The following is an 11,591-nucleotide window of genomic DNA, read 5'->3' on the forward strand; positions in this document are numbered from 1 at the left end:
GGAGAGTCTTTCTGCACTGGAAGAGAACCTCTTGGGGTGCCTGGGTGGCTCAGACTGTTGGGCGTCTGCCTTCGGCTCAGGTCATGATCCCAAGGGTACTGGGATCGAGCCCCACATTGGGCTCCCTGCTTGGCAGGAAGCTTGCTTCTCCCTCTCCCATTCCCCCTGCTTGTGTTCCCTCTCTCACTGTCAAATAAATAAAATCTGAAAGAAAGAAGGAAGGAACATAGAAAGAAAGGAAGGGAAGGAAGAGGAAAGAGAACTCCTCCAGCTCTGGGGCGGTTCAGGTTCATCCTTGGATTATGCGAGCAAGGGCTGCAGTCTTGCCTGGTATCTGGAAGCAGAGAGAATGTGTTGCGCCGTCCTTGGGAGAAAGCGGCTGGAATTTCTGAAAATACGGTAACTAAAGCTTTAAGAAGCTTTTCCCACCAAGAAGTCAGAGCAGTATTTCTGTTAAATAGTCACCGGGAGTCTCTGACATCGGGTGCCATGCTGCCGGTATTTTAAGAAAGATTCTTCTTCTTTTTTTTAAATTTATTTTCAGCGTAACAGTGTTCATTATTTTTGGACCACACCCAGTGCTCCATGCAATCCGTGCCCTCAGATTGTTTTTCAGAGTCCGTAGTCTCTCATGGTTCACCTCCCCCTTCCAATTTACCCCAACTCCCTTCTCCTCTCCATCTCCCCTTGTCCTCCATGCTATTTGTTATGCTCCACAAATAAGTGAAACCATATGATACTTGACTCTCCGTGCTTGACTTATTTCACTCATTCTTCTACTTCCCTTTTCACTTCATGACTGCTGTGAGCTGTTCTCAGAAGCACCTGCTGCGCTGGCTGCGGGCCCAGGACGGGCCTCTGTGCGCGCTGCCGCTCCTCGGGATCCCGGGGCACGCTCCCATGCTCCTGTGGGCGTCTCTGCTCGTCCTCGGTAAGTGCTGGAGGGGAAGCCTCTGCTCCGGGAGGAGACCGGGCCAATCCACGAGCAAACGCCGTCCCCGGCGGGCTGTGGCACAAATGGGCTACGCTCTTACTTCAGGACCACAGGGAATGAGCAAAGAGGAAGATATTGAGGGCTTGGGAGAGTTGATTTCCAAAAGCACATCCCTCACTCGTTTTTAATTGCCCACAACGACTCCCTCCTACTCCAGAAGTGGGCTTATTTTCCATGTAAAAAAAAAACTACAGTTAGGAGCTGCCTAGCTGGCTCAGTCGGTAGAGCGTTTGACTCTTGATCTCAGGGTCATGAGTGTGAGCCCCACGTTGGGTGTCGAGATGACTTAAAAAATAGAATCTTTTAAAAAAAAAATCTACAGTTAGATTTTAGGTCCTAACTAGGTCCTAATTAGGTCACCTCCCTAATCACAGATCATGAAGGCTGAAGGGTGTGTGGAGTCTGGGTGGGTGCCCTGATTGTGAGCTGACGTAGGACTGAGCTTCTGCTGGGGATGGTCGTTCCTTCCCCGTAGCCCACGATCAGGTCTGCTCCGATAACTGCAGAAAGCATGAGCGCAGCAGAAATAAGGTGGTTTCCTCTGGATGATTTCCCCTGCTTCTGTACCAGTTTTCAGTCTTTGTCTAAGTGAGGCACAGGTTTCCTAGCAGCTCCAACGAGGGAAACAAGACCTGTCAGCCAGTCGCACACTACATGGTTAAGAAGTGTGTCTGTCTTCTGCCCGGCGGCACGTCCAGACCCCAACTAAAGGGAGAGTTATTCGTGTGGCTGCGCATCAGGGGAGCTCGGTGAAAAGCGAATGAAGGGGGACCCCGGGCCCAGCGCAGTGCTGGGCGGCGGGAGGACACAGGGTCGCAGAGGACAGTCTCTGCCCCCCAAACGCTGACCTTCCGGTGAGGAAATCAAAGGACAAATGCAAGAGCATTGGACTTGAAAACCCACGCAAAAATATTACACTGTGGGTCAAGATAATGTGTGATGATTATTCATTCTTGCTGATAGTAATTAATAATTAAATGCTGAGCCCTGATGTACCAGACACTCTTCTAGGAGCATCGCATGTATTGATCTGTCCAAGCATCTAACAATCAATGAGCTGGAACTGCTATAAACCCCATTTTGCAGATAAGGGAGCCAAGGCACAGAGACCGTCGTTTGCCCTAAGCTCCGTGCCGTGGCCAGGTCGGGACGCAGACCCACCTGTGACACTAGCACTGCTAGTCCCCGTACCGCGCCACATGTCTGAGTGCCAGTCCCGGAATGCTGCGATCGCGGTGTTCTTAGCCTAGAGCAGCGTGAGGGCACCGCAGCCCCGAGGCATCCAAGAACACTTCATGGAGGAGGTGGCTCTCCTCGGGGTGTGAGGGCTTGGGTGTGACTTGGCTTTTCTTGGTACTGAAGGAGACTGATACTCCAGGCAGGGAGACGGAAGCCAAGGGGCAGCGGCAGCCACAGCATGGTCGGGTCTGACAGACAGTGACAGGGGCCATCAATGGAAGACTTACGGATTCAACTCATTGAAATAAGACTATAAGGTCACTTTTATGGTCCCTGTGTGACAGATGAGGAGCGGGAGGCTGGGGAGCCTTCCGCAGCTTGCCCAGCACCACGCCACTCCGCTTCAAGCCTCGGTGGCCCCGGCTTCTCCAGGGGTGGGGCCGGGCCCTCCTCTCCCACCCTCGGTGGAGGGGGGCGGGCAGTGGGCTCTCTGGGCGGGAGCGCTCGGCTCTGTGCTTTGTGCTGACCGTGGCCCTCCCCTCTCTTGCAGCGCCGGTCATTGGAGAGCTTGGTAAGTCGGTCCCTTTCTCCTTTCTTTTGTTTCTAGATATTCTAGTGACCATTTCTGGAAGGAATGCTGGTAAGGGGGGCTTGGTCCCCGTGTCCTTGTCCTGAGGACTCAGGCAGGGCAGTGTCACCCTGTCCTGCAACCCGGACCCTAGGAGCTGGGAGTCCCACTCTCGAGCCAAACCCGCCATTGTGTCGGGTGAAACTGGGGGCCTGGGACGCAGGACACAGAGGTCAAGGAGGGGCGTGATGTGGGGTGCTGGCCAACCTCACCGAGAACACAGACCCTGGCGGGACACTGGGAATAGGCTGAGACCCCAGGGCGGTCGGAGCGGGGGGGCCCAGAGCATAAAGACCTCTGCTCCCCCACCCTCCCTGGCCCAGCCCAGCATGGCCACAACCACAGGCAACCACCCGACACCCCAGCACGCTGTGTAGACGTTTTCCTGTGAAGAGCTCAAATCGCGATGCCTTTGAGCGCCTGTCCTCTGGTCATCAGGGACCCCCGCCTTCCCGGGCCAACAGAAGGGTCTCCAGGTGTTGTGGTCGTCCCTGAAAATCCCTTCGAGAGCACCGCGTTCATCCTGGGGGCTGCTTGCTGTGGTCCGGCCCCAGCCAGCAGGTGCGCACGCCCTGCCCTGCGGCTCCGGGCTCTGCAGTCCCCTGCTCAGTGCTGTGGACACGGACCCTCCCACACATCACTGCCCAGCTGGGAAGAGACTGTGACTTGACAGGACTTTGCTAAAAGCTCCAGGATGGAGAAGCAAAATACAGGAAGTGTCTTAGATCAGCTGCTAGACGTGCTTACGCTAGAGATCCCTGACCCAGCCTCACTGACGAGGCCCCGACGAGAGGAGCCTTCCTGCAGCACACAGCAGGGGCAGTGGGACTGGTGAGGAAGCAGGTGGCTCCCCTCAGCAGAAGTTTCCCCTCTCTCGGGCACGAGATCTGCTGCCCGGTCCCCATGTCCCCTCCCGGAGGCTTCCCGGGAGCACAGACAGTGGGGATTCTCTTCTCTCCAGGAGAAACACGACCCCTGCTCACTGGGAACACGGGATAATCTGTACAATCCTCTGAGAAAGAAAAGGTCCGCAGAGACCCAGGAATGTCTGTGTGACCAGACAGAGCCCCGAGCTGCTTCGTCTGAAACTGGCGCTCGGCTTCCTCTACGGTGTCTGCCTCCTCCGCGGGGGCACTTCCTTTACACTCGGGTGTAACTGAAAGACCGAGTCGGGCATTCTTGTCGACGAAGGCAAGACGACTCCAGGTCTCAAGCTTTAAGAACAGCCACGGTCTGTCGGTCCTTAGATGCAGGCGCTCCTTATCCGAGCGTCAAGGTGCTGAAGAAGGAACCCACTTCAGCGGATTCCACTTAAAATTTTATGGTGAATTACATACCCCCATAATTGAAATTTTAGTTTTGAAAAACAAAATAATGCACATGGAAATAATCTGGCTTATTTTCTGCTTCGCAGAATTTAGATTACCGTAGGCAATTTGCAGAACAAATTGAATCGAATATTGATTTTTTAAATGTGGGAGTAGCTGCGACTTCAGCCATCCTGACGGCTCGGGGAGCAAAGCTGGGGGAGGAGGGAGGCAAGTAAGACTGTAAGAGAGCTCCCCCCACACCCTGTCCTGACCTTGACCTTGCTTGGCTCCCTCACTGCAGGGGTGAAGCCTCCCACAGCACCCCCACTCCCGGCCCCTCTGGCTCTCTTCCCCTGACATCCCCTGACCCAGAACTGGATCCTGTGGCCGCTAACTGCTCCCAGCGTCCTGAACTCCTGCCTCTCACAGGAGTCCGGGAGGACACGTTCCACTCCCCTTCCCTGGCACAGCAGCGCCGGCCTGGTTAGCCCAGCAACACGAGGCTCTCGCAGCCGGCAGCGGCAGCAGCAACAGGGGGGCAGGGGTGCGAGAGCGTGTTTCCAACAGGGAGTACATCTCAGGGAAGAACAACGTCTCTCTCCTCTTAGTTTATCACTGAGGCACCCGTGAAGCAGCCAGCTGCCGTGCGAGGCACAGAGGTCTCCTCCTCAGGCTCCGTCTCTTCCCTCCTCCAGCTGCAGCCAAGCCCGTGATCTCCCTCCATCCCCCATGGACCACCGTCTTCAGAGGAGAGACCGTGACTCTGACTTGCAACGCGTCTCGCGTCCACACAGCAGAGAACAGGAAATGGTACCGGTGGTTCCTCGGGGCAACAGTGCTACGTGACACCCCAGGAAACACCCTCAAGGCCCGTAACTCTGGAATGTACAGGTGCCAGACCTGGGGCTCACTCCTAAGTGACGGTGTCAGCTTGATCTTTTCTTCAGGTGAGCAGGAGGGTGGGTGAGTTCAATCGATAGAAGTGGTTCTGACGCCTCCTAGTCCCCTGGAGTCGGCCAGACCCGAGCTCCTTCCTGCGCCTCTAACCCTTGACCCCTGCCGGCTGTCCTGGAGTTCCTCGTGTCTACAGGTGTTTTTCGAACTTCTGTTGACGTTAGAGTGCCATCGTCTGACGGCCATCCGCGGCCCTCCCTGTGCACTTACACAGCGGAGGCAGGAGTTCATTTTAGGGGGTTCAAAACAGAAGCCAGCTTAGCGCCGGCCCTCCGGGGAGGCACAGCCCCCGGCAGGACAAACGACATGGACCTGCGCTTACTGAGCACCAAGCAGGTGTGAAAAGTGGCCTCGGACAAGAGTGCGGAGGAGGGAGTCTCCGCCTCAGGCCTGTGTCCCCACCTGTCTCGCGCCTGTCCCTTCTCTACTCCTACTTTCGGCCTCAGGGGCTCCGCTCTCTTCCTGCGCTCTCGTGTCCTGCTTTGCCTACTTCCCAGAGAATGGTTGGGGCCACTGCACAGCCCTGCTCCGGGAAGAGGCCGTCCCTCAGTCACCGCAGACAGAGGAGCCAGAACGGGCCTGTCACGCAGAGCTGAAGAGCAGGAGAACGTCCTCACGGGACCCCATTCCCCATCCCTCCCCCCCGCGTCTGTGTCTGAGAACGAGCCTGCTGCCGGGCGAGCCCCCGAGGGCGGTGACCCTTCCTAGTCTGTTTCCTCTGCGGTGACGCTCGCTCTGGGACCCTGGGAGCAGGCTGGTGGCGATCCTTAACTGTGTTCCGCTATGTCGGAGTGTCGCTCACACCCCACTCAGCTCTCCGTCCCCGCGTTAGAATCCTCATACGATGAATCTGTCCTTGAGTAGGAAGCAGGGGTCAAGCTGGAGTGTTTGGGGCTTATTTACGAAACAGGTCATGAGGATCGGGAAGAAACGAGTGAGCCTGGGCCGGAGCCTAAATCCTGTGGAAGAGAAAAGAGAGCCAGTCGAGCCTCGTGAGCCGAGCTGCGCGGAGGGAGGGTGTCCCTGAGTGACAGGCGCTGGTCTCTGTGCTTTCCAGGACGGCTCGTCCTTCAGGCTCCGGCCTCCGTGTTTGAAGGTGACACGCTCGTTCTGCGATGCGGAGTGAGGGCGGGAGAGAAACTGGGCCCTGTGACGTACAGCTGGAAGGGGAAAGTGGTCTTCTCCTCTCCGGAAGCCCGAGACCTTGCGATACCACAAGCAAGTCTGAACAACAGTGGCTTTTACGGATGCACCGGATTTCTGCAGGGAAATCGTTACTCATACAGGTCAAGTGCCAGACATGTTCACATTCAAGGTACGCCCTTCGTCTCGTGTCGGTTGCTGAGTCATGTCAGGGCGGGGAGGGCCTGATGGGGGACCCGTACGTTAGCGCCCCAGCTCCGGATAAGGACAGCCGTGGGTCCTCCCGCAGACACAGCGGGGTCACTGCCCGGGGAGCTGCCGAAGGACAACAGGATAGCGGGGTCAGCGAGCCTCTGTCTTGCCGTGTGTCTGTCTGAAGTTTCCCAGAACCAAGCAGCCAAGCCTGCCCATCCCAGGGCTCTAAGTGACACATCCTGAAAACTTGGTTTCCCTCTTCTCTCCAGAACTATTTCCACAACCAAAGCTGGAAGTCATACCCCCCCAGCCCATGGAGGGTGGCTCTGTAAACCTGAGCTGTCGGACGCAGCTGCCCCTCGAGCGGTCGGACGCCGTGCTGTCCTTCAGCTTCTTCAGGGACCGTGGGGTCGTGTTATCGAACTGGAGCAGTTCTCCAAAACTCCAGATCACAGCCGTCTGGAGGGAGGACTCGGGGTCGTACTGGTGTGAGGCCTCGGCAGCCGTCTCCGGCATCCACAAGCGCAGCCTCCCCCTGCAGGTCCGTGTGCACGGTGAGTGTCCGAGTGGCAGAGAGCCAGGGCTGTGGCACCCTCCCCTGCAGCTCTCCATGGCCCTGTGCAGGGAGGGACCACCCAGCACGGATGGATTTGGTCATCCTGATGGACACAGGCTGGCCCTGGAGTCAGGCACTATAATAGAATCACACGGCTCATTTCCACCACTATCCGCCTGAAAACTCAGACTTCCTTTGGAACTCCAGCACCTCGAAATCATAGAGGTGGTTCGTGAAGTTAGATTCGAGAGTTAGGGAAAACAAAACCAAGAAATAAGGTGCCCTGAGCCGACACATTCTAGAAGGCCAGATCTTGGGCAAACCATTGAGGAGATGAGCCTCAGCCTCTTCCTCATCAACAGCAGCAAATGATGGGCGTGCCCGCCGAGTGCAACGCACAAGAGAAGGATGCGCAGGGAGAGGTAAATATGGTGAGTGTCACCTTGTCTCAGGGACCAAGCACGACTCCTGGAAACGGGTGTGATCCAGCCCGGCTCCAGGGGGACCTCTCTCTCTGCCCCCTGTCCCTGCAGACAATCCAGCCAGCCAGCCAGGACCTCAGACAAAACTCAAAGGCTTCTCCAGGGGCAGCCAGGTTTTCTCTCCAGCAGTTTCGTGTGTCAGGAACTATTAAATCGGGTGATGTTCTAGCTCCGAACTCCACAGACTACAGGCTACAGAGCCCCATCCAACATGCCGGCCCTGCCCTCCCCGCACAGACCCTCACTGGCCCTCTCCTGCTCACACAGGTGTCCTGGCGGCCCTCACCTGCCTTCAGCTGCCCTCTCGTGCTCACATAGATGTCCCGGTGGCCCTCACCTGCCCTCACCTGTCCTCTCGTGATCACGCAGGTGTCCCAGTGTCTGCCGTGCTCCTGGAGACCCTGCCCCAGGGGGGCCACGTGCTTGCAGGGGAGCGTCTGGTCCTTGTCTGCTCTGTGGCTGAAGGCACAGGGGACACCACATTCTCCTGGCACAGAGAGGACACGGGGGAGCGTCTGGGGAGCACACGTCAGCGTTCCCAGAGAGCAGAGCTGGAGATCCCTGCTGCCGAGGGGAGTCACACAGGGTGGTACTACTGCACAGCGGACAACGGCCTCGGCCTCTCCCGCAGCGGGGCCCTGAACGTCACCGTCACAGGTGAGGCTGAGTCTCCATGGGCTGGCACGCCAGCCCTCCTGGTGATTCTCCTCTTTCTGGCTGCATTTTGCCACTTTCCATGGTGACAGGCTCGCTTGCTCTTTCTTTCTTTCTTTCTTTCTTTTTTTGTTATTGTTGTTAAGTATTTCCTGTCTATTTCCTGGAGGCTTTACATATATCATCTCAGCTAAACTTAGAACCTAACAGAACACACATGATCCACATTTTGTTAGTGAGACAGCGTGACAGGCAGTTTCCAAACACAGATACTAACCCTCGGGTCATGGTGCGGTTCTCCAGGGAGGGAGCGCTGGCCGGAGCCTTTGCACGGGCAGGAGACGATGGCCCGTGTGTGCACTGCTGCATCCCGGGCTGGTGTCCAAGAGCAGCATTAGCTGGTTAACGGGCCCTCGGGGTCCTCGTCTCTCTGTGAGTCATCACAGCACGTCCACCGTCCCCGCAAACCCAACACAGCCGGCCACAGGCCCTGCTTCATCCGTTCTACAGGCCTGACAGCCTCAGGGCCCGACCCCTCGCAGGCCGAGAAGCCGACGGGCACGGGGAGCCGACGCAGAGCCCAGTCACCTGCGCTGAGGGGACAAGCCTTCCGCTGGGTCCCACGGTTCTGGCCTCTGCTTTCCCCTACTCTGTCCCTAGGAAGCCACACAAGCCCGGCTCCCATGCAGCCCTCGCGGCCCTGCCGACCTTCAGTCCCTCTCCGTCAGGCTCGGCCACACCCCTGCCCTCCAATAACGCTTTCACAGAGGGGCTCCTGGAAAGTGAACTCCTCCGGAGAGTCACCCCGCTCACTCCCTCCGCTTCTGCCCCCTCTCGTCCTGTCCGCACCGGCCTTGCCTCCTGCCACCGAAGTCGCTCAGGTGAAGGTCTACTGGCCTCCACGCTGCTGAAGTCAGAGGTAACCCCCTGACGCAGCTGGTCCTCCCTCCCTTCTTGGACCGCGCTCCTCCCTGACCTCTCAGACGTGGCTCGCTCTGGGCCCCCTGCCCATCGTTCAGACTCTCCTGCCAGGCTCCCTCACGAGGTGCTCCCCGGCTCGCCAGCTCTGGACCAGGGGCAGTGGGTCTCCGCCCTCAGACCTCTTCCCGTCTGTGCCCACTGTCTGCGTCGTGCCATCCTGTCTCCTGACCTCAAGTGCACGTTTGACTTCTGTATACTTACGATTCCCGACTCCACCTACAGCCCAGACCTCTAGCCTGAGCTCAAAACCCGCACATCCAAGCGCTTAAATCAGACGCCCCCCGGGGGTGGCTAAGCGCCATCGCAAACGCGACTCATCCAGAAACACAGTCTTGGTGTTCGGGACTATCTGATCCCGTGTGACGCAGCCCCTGGGTAAACAAAACACCCCCCCACCCACCGCCCGCCTTGCTTAGGCCAAAGCTCTGGGCTTCATTCTTGACTTGCCTTCTTACTTTTTCTTCCACGTCGAAGCCACTGCCAGTCCTGCTGGCTCCACCTTCAGGATACAGCACGGACGTGACTGATTCCTCCCACTTCCACGGCCACCTCCTGACCCAAGCCCCTAGGCTCCTTCCTGGGTGACTGCATCACCCCAGCTGCCCACAGTCTGCTCCCAGTGCAGCATCAGAAGGAACCTCTAAGTCATGTTGCTCTTCTGTACGAAATCCTCCCTTGGCTTCCCGCCAGCTCCAGAGGGACAGCCATCATCCTCAGTGGCCCCGATGTCCTGTTGCTCTGCCCTGATCTCCATCCACCCTCCCCTTCCCTCCTCCGCTCTGGTCACCATGACCTCCCGTCTCCTCCTCAAGCCTTCCAGTCATGGTCCCACCTCAGGGCCTTTGCACTTCTCTCCCATGATACTCTCGTGCTCACCACTCATCTCCCCCAAGGTTCTACTCCCTTTTTAGTGCAACCTTCCCAAACCACCTGTTTAACCCAGAAGCCCTTCGTCCGGACACCCCTTCCCCAGAACCCCCTGGATTCTTCCTCGAAGCACATATCCCTGGCCTCCATGCCATGTCTCTGTCCCTCCCACTCCCCCCATACTCGACTCACGAAGGCAGGTCTTTCTTTTGACCACTATTGTATCCCCAGTGGCTGGACTAGGGCTTAGCCCATATGAGGCATTCAATAAATCTGTACAGAGTCAGCGAATTCTACACACATCATTTTAGAAACCAGAGTATCCATCGAGAAGACCAGGATATCAGTATCTCCATTCTACAGAAAAGGAGTACAAAGCCCAGAAAGATTTGGTATCGTTCACAAGGTCACAAAGAGCACACCTCCACGCAATCATTTAGCTCGGAGAGACAGAGGGCGTCCGTCCTCCAAAGAAGTGGTGCCCAGGCAAGTCCCGCTGTCCATCCACCACACTGAACAGGCAGAGGACGGTGCTGTGTCTGTGAGCGCTGAGCCCTGACGGAACTGTGACCCTGAACTGTCAGGGGAGCAACTGTGGGAAGGGGTGCTACACGGGCGGCCCAGCTGCTCTGCCCTTTTCCCCTCAGCTCCCTCGAGGCAAGTCCTGTGACCAAGGGGGACCTCCCCAGGCAGGTCTTCCCATCAGCGGATACCACGGGACTGTCTGCCTCTCGATCTGGAAATTTCTCAGTCAACAGTGAGAGTGGCTGAGATCCCCAGCACAGACGGGCAGAGATGGGGGCTCGTGTCATACGGATGGCCTTCCAGGAGGGAGAGGAGCCAGCAGAGAGACCAGCTGCTGAGGGCCACCACCACCACCACCAAGACGTGCTGGCCTGGAACCCCACAGGGGCTCTGACAGGGGGAGACCTGCTTCTCCAGGAAGCCTCTTGTCCTGAAAGATGTCCTCGGGGAGCCCAAGGCTGCACTCCCTGAAGAGGGCAGTGAGGAACCTGTTGGAAATGCACACGTGTGTGAAGGCGTTCACCTTCCCTTTGGATGTAAGGTCAGTAAAACGCATCGACCCCCCGTGCTCTGGGCGGCCAGCCAGCGGCTCACACAGTCCCTGGGCCGGCTTGCACGACCCTGCAAGGCAGACGTCGTCCTCTGTTAAGGAAGCAGATGATCTCAGAGATGAAACAGATGTCAAGGATTCGGGGACATATGGCAGAGCAGGAATTTCTCACCAGATCTTTTTCATGCATGGACCTTATGCAAAATCTCTGTGCTCAGAAACAGGAGAATTTCTAGCAACAGAGAAAATCTGCAGTTGCTGGGAGCACCAGGCTAAGGGGGGGCTGCCTGAGCTCATGCGGTTTTAACAAGAGAAATTCATTTCTCATAGCCCTGGAGGCCGGAAGTCTGGTCAGGGTGGTGTGGTCAGGTTCTGGGGGGGCCCTCTTCCTTGCGGACAGCTGCCTTCCTGGAGCAGGTGTGACAGGGGTGAGACAGAGAGAGACCGAGCGGTGTCTGTGGTGTCCCTTCCTGTAAGGACCCTGATTCCATCAGTGAGTCGGGGGGGGGGGGGGGGGCCGGTCCCGGATAATGATTTACTATTCTAAAAAAAATGTCACAGACAAGAGAGTAG

The 11,591-nt window shown here is 57.3% G+C and overlaps 1 protein-coding gene across 2 annotated transcripts in view; it reads left to right on the forward strand.

Moving 5' to 3' along the window:
• Nucleotides 1-813: 813 nt before the first annotated feature.
• FCRL4 (Fc receptor like 4) overlaps nt 814-11,591 on the forward strand; it is a 20,101-nt gene continuing 9,323 nt past the window's right edge. For both annotated transcript variants that reach the window (XR_009406714.1, XM_059413587.1), the window contains exons 1-6: nt 814-931; nt 2,724-2,744; nt 4,807-5,058; nt 6,123-6,380; nt 6,673-6,957; nt 7,811-8,098. Coding sequence is in view for 1 of the 2 variants with exons in the window: in XM_059413587.1 (XP_059269570.1) it covers nt 901-931; nt 2,724-2,744; nt 4,807-5,058; nt 6,123-6,380; nt 6,673-6,957; nt 7,811-8,098 (1,135 nt within the window). In the remaining variant the exon portion in view is untranslated. The remainder of the gene's footprint in view (nt 932-2,723; nt 2,745-4,806; nt 5,059-6,122; nt 6,381-6,672; nt 6,958-7,810; nt 8,099-11,591) is intronic.

The sequence above is a fragment of the Mustela nigripes genome, chromosome 10, assembly GCF_022355385.1.
Source record: "Mustela nigripes isolate SB6536 chromosome 10, MUSNIG.SB6536, whole genome shotgun sequence".
In the NCBI taxonomy this organism is placed as follows: domain Eukaryota; kingdom Metazoa; phylum Chordata; class Mammalia; order Carnivora; family Mustelidae; genus Mustela; species Mustela nigripes.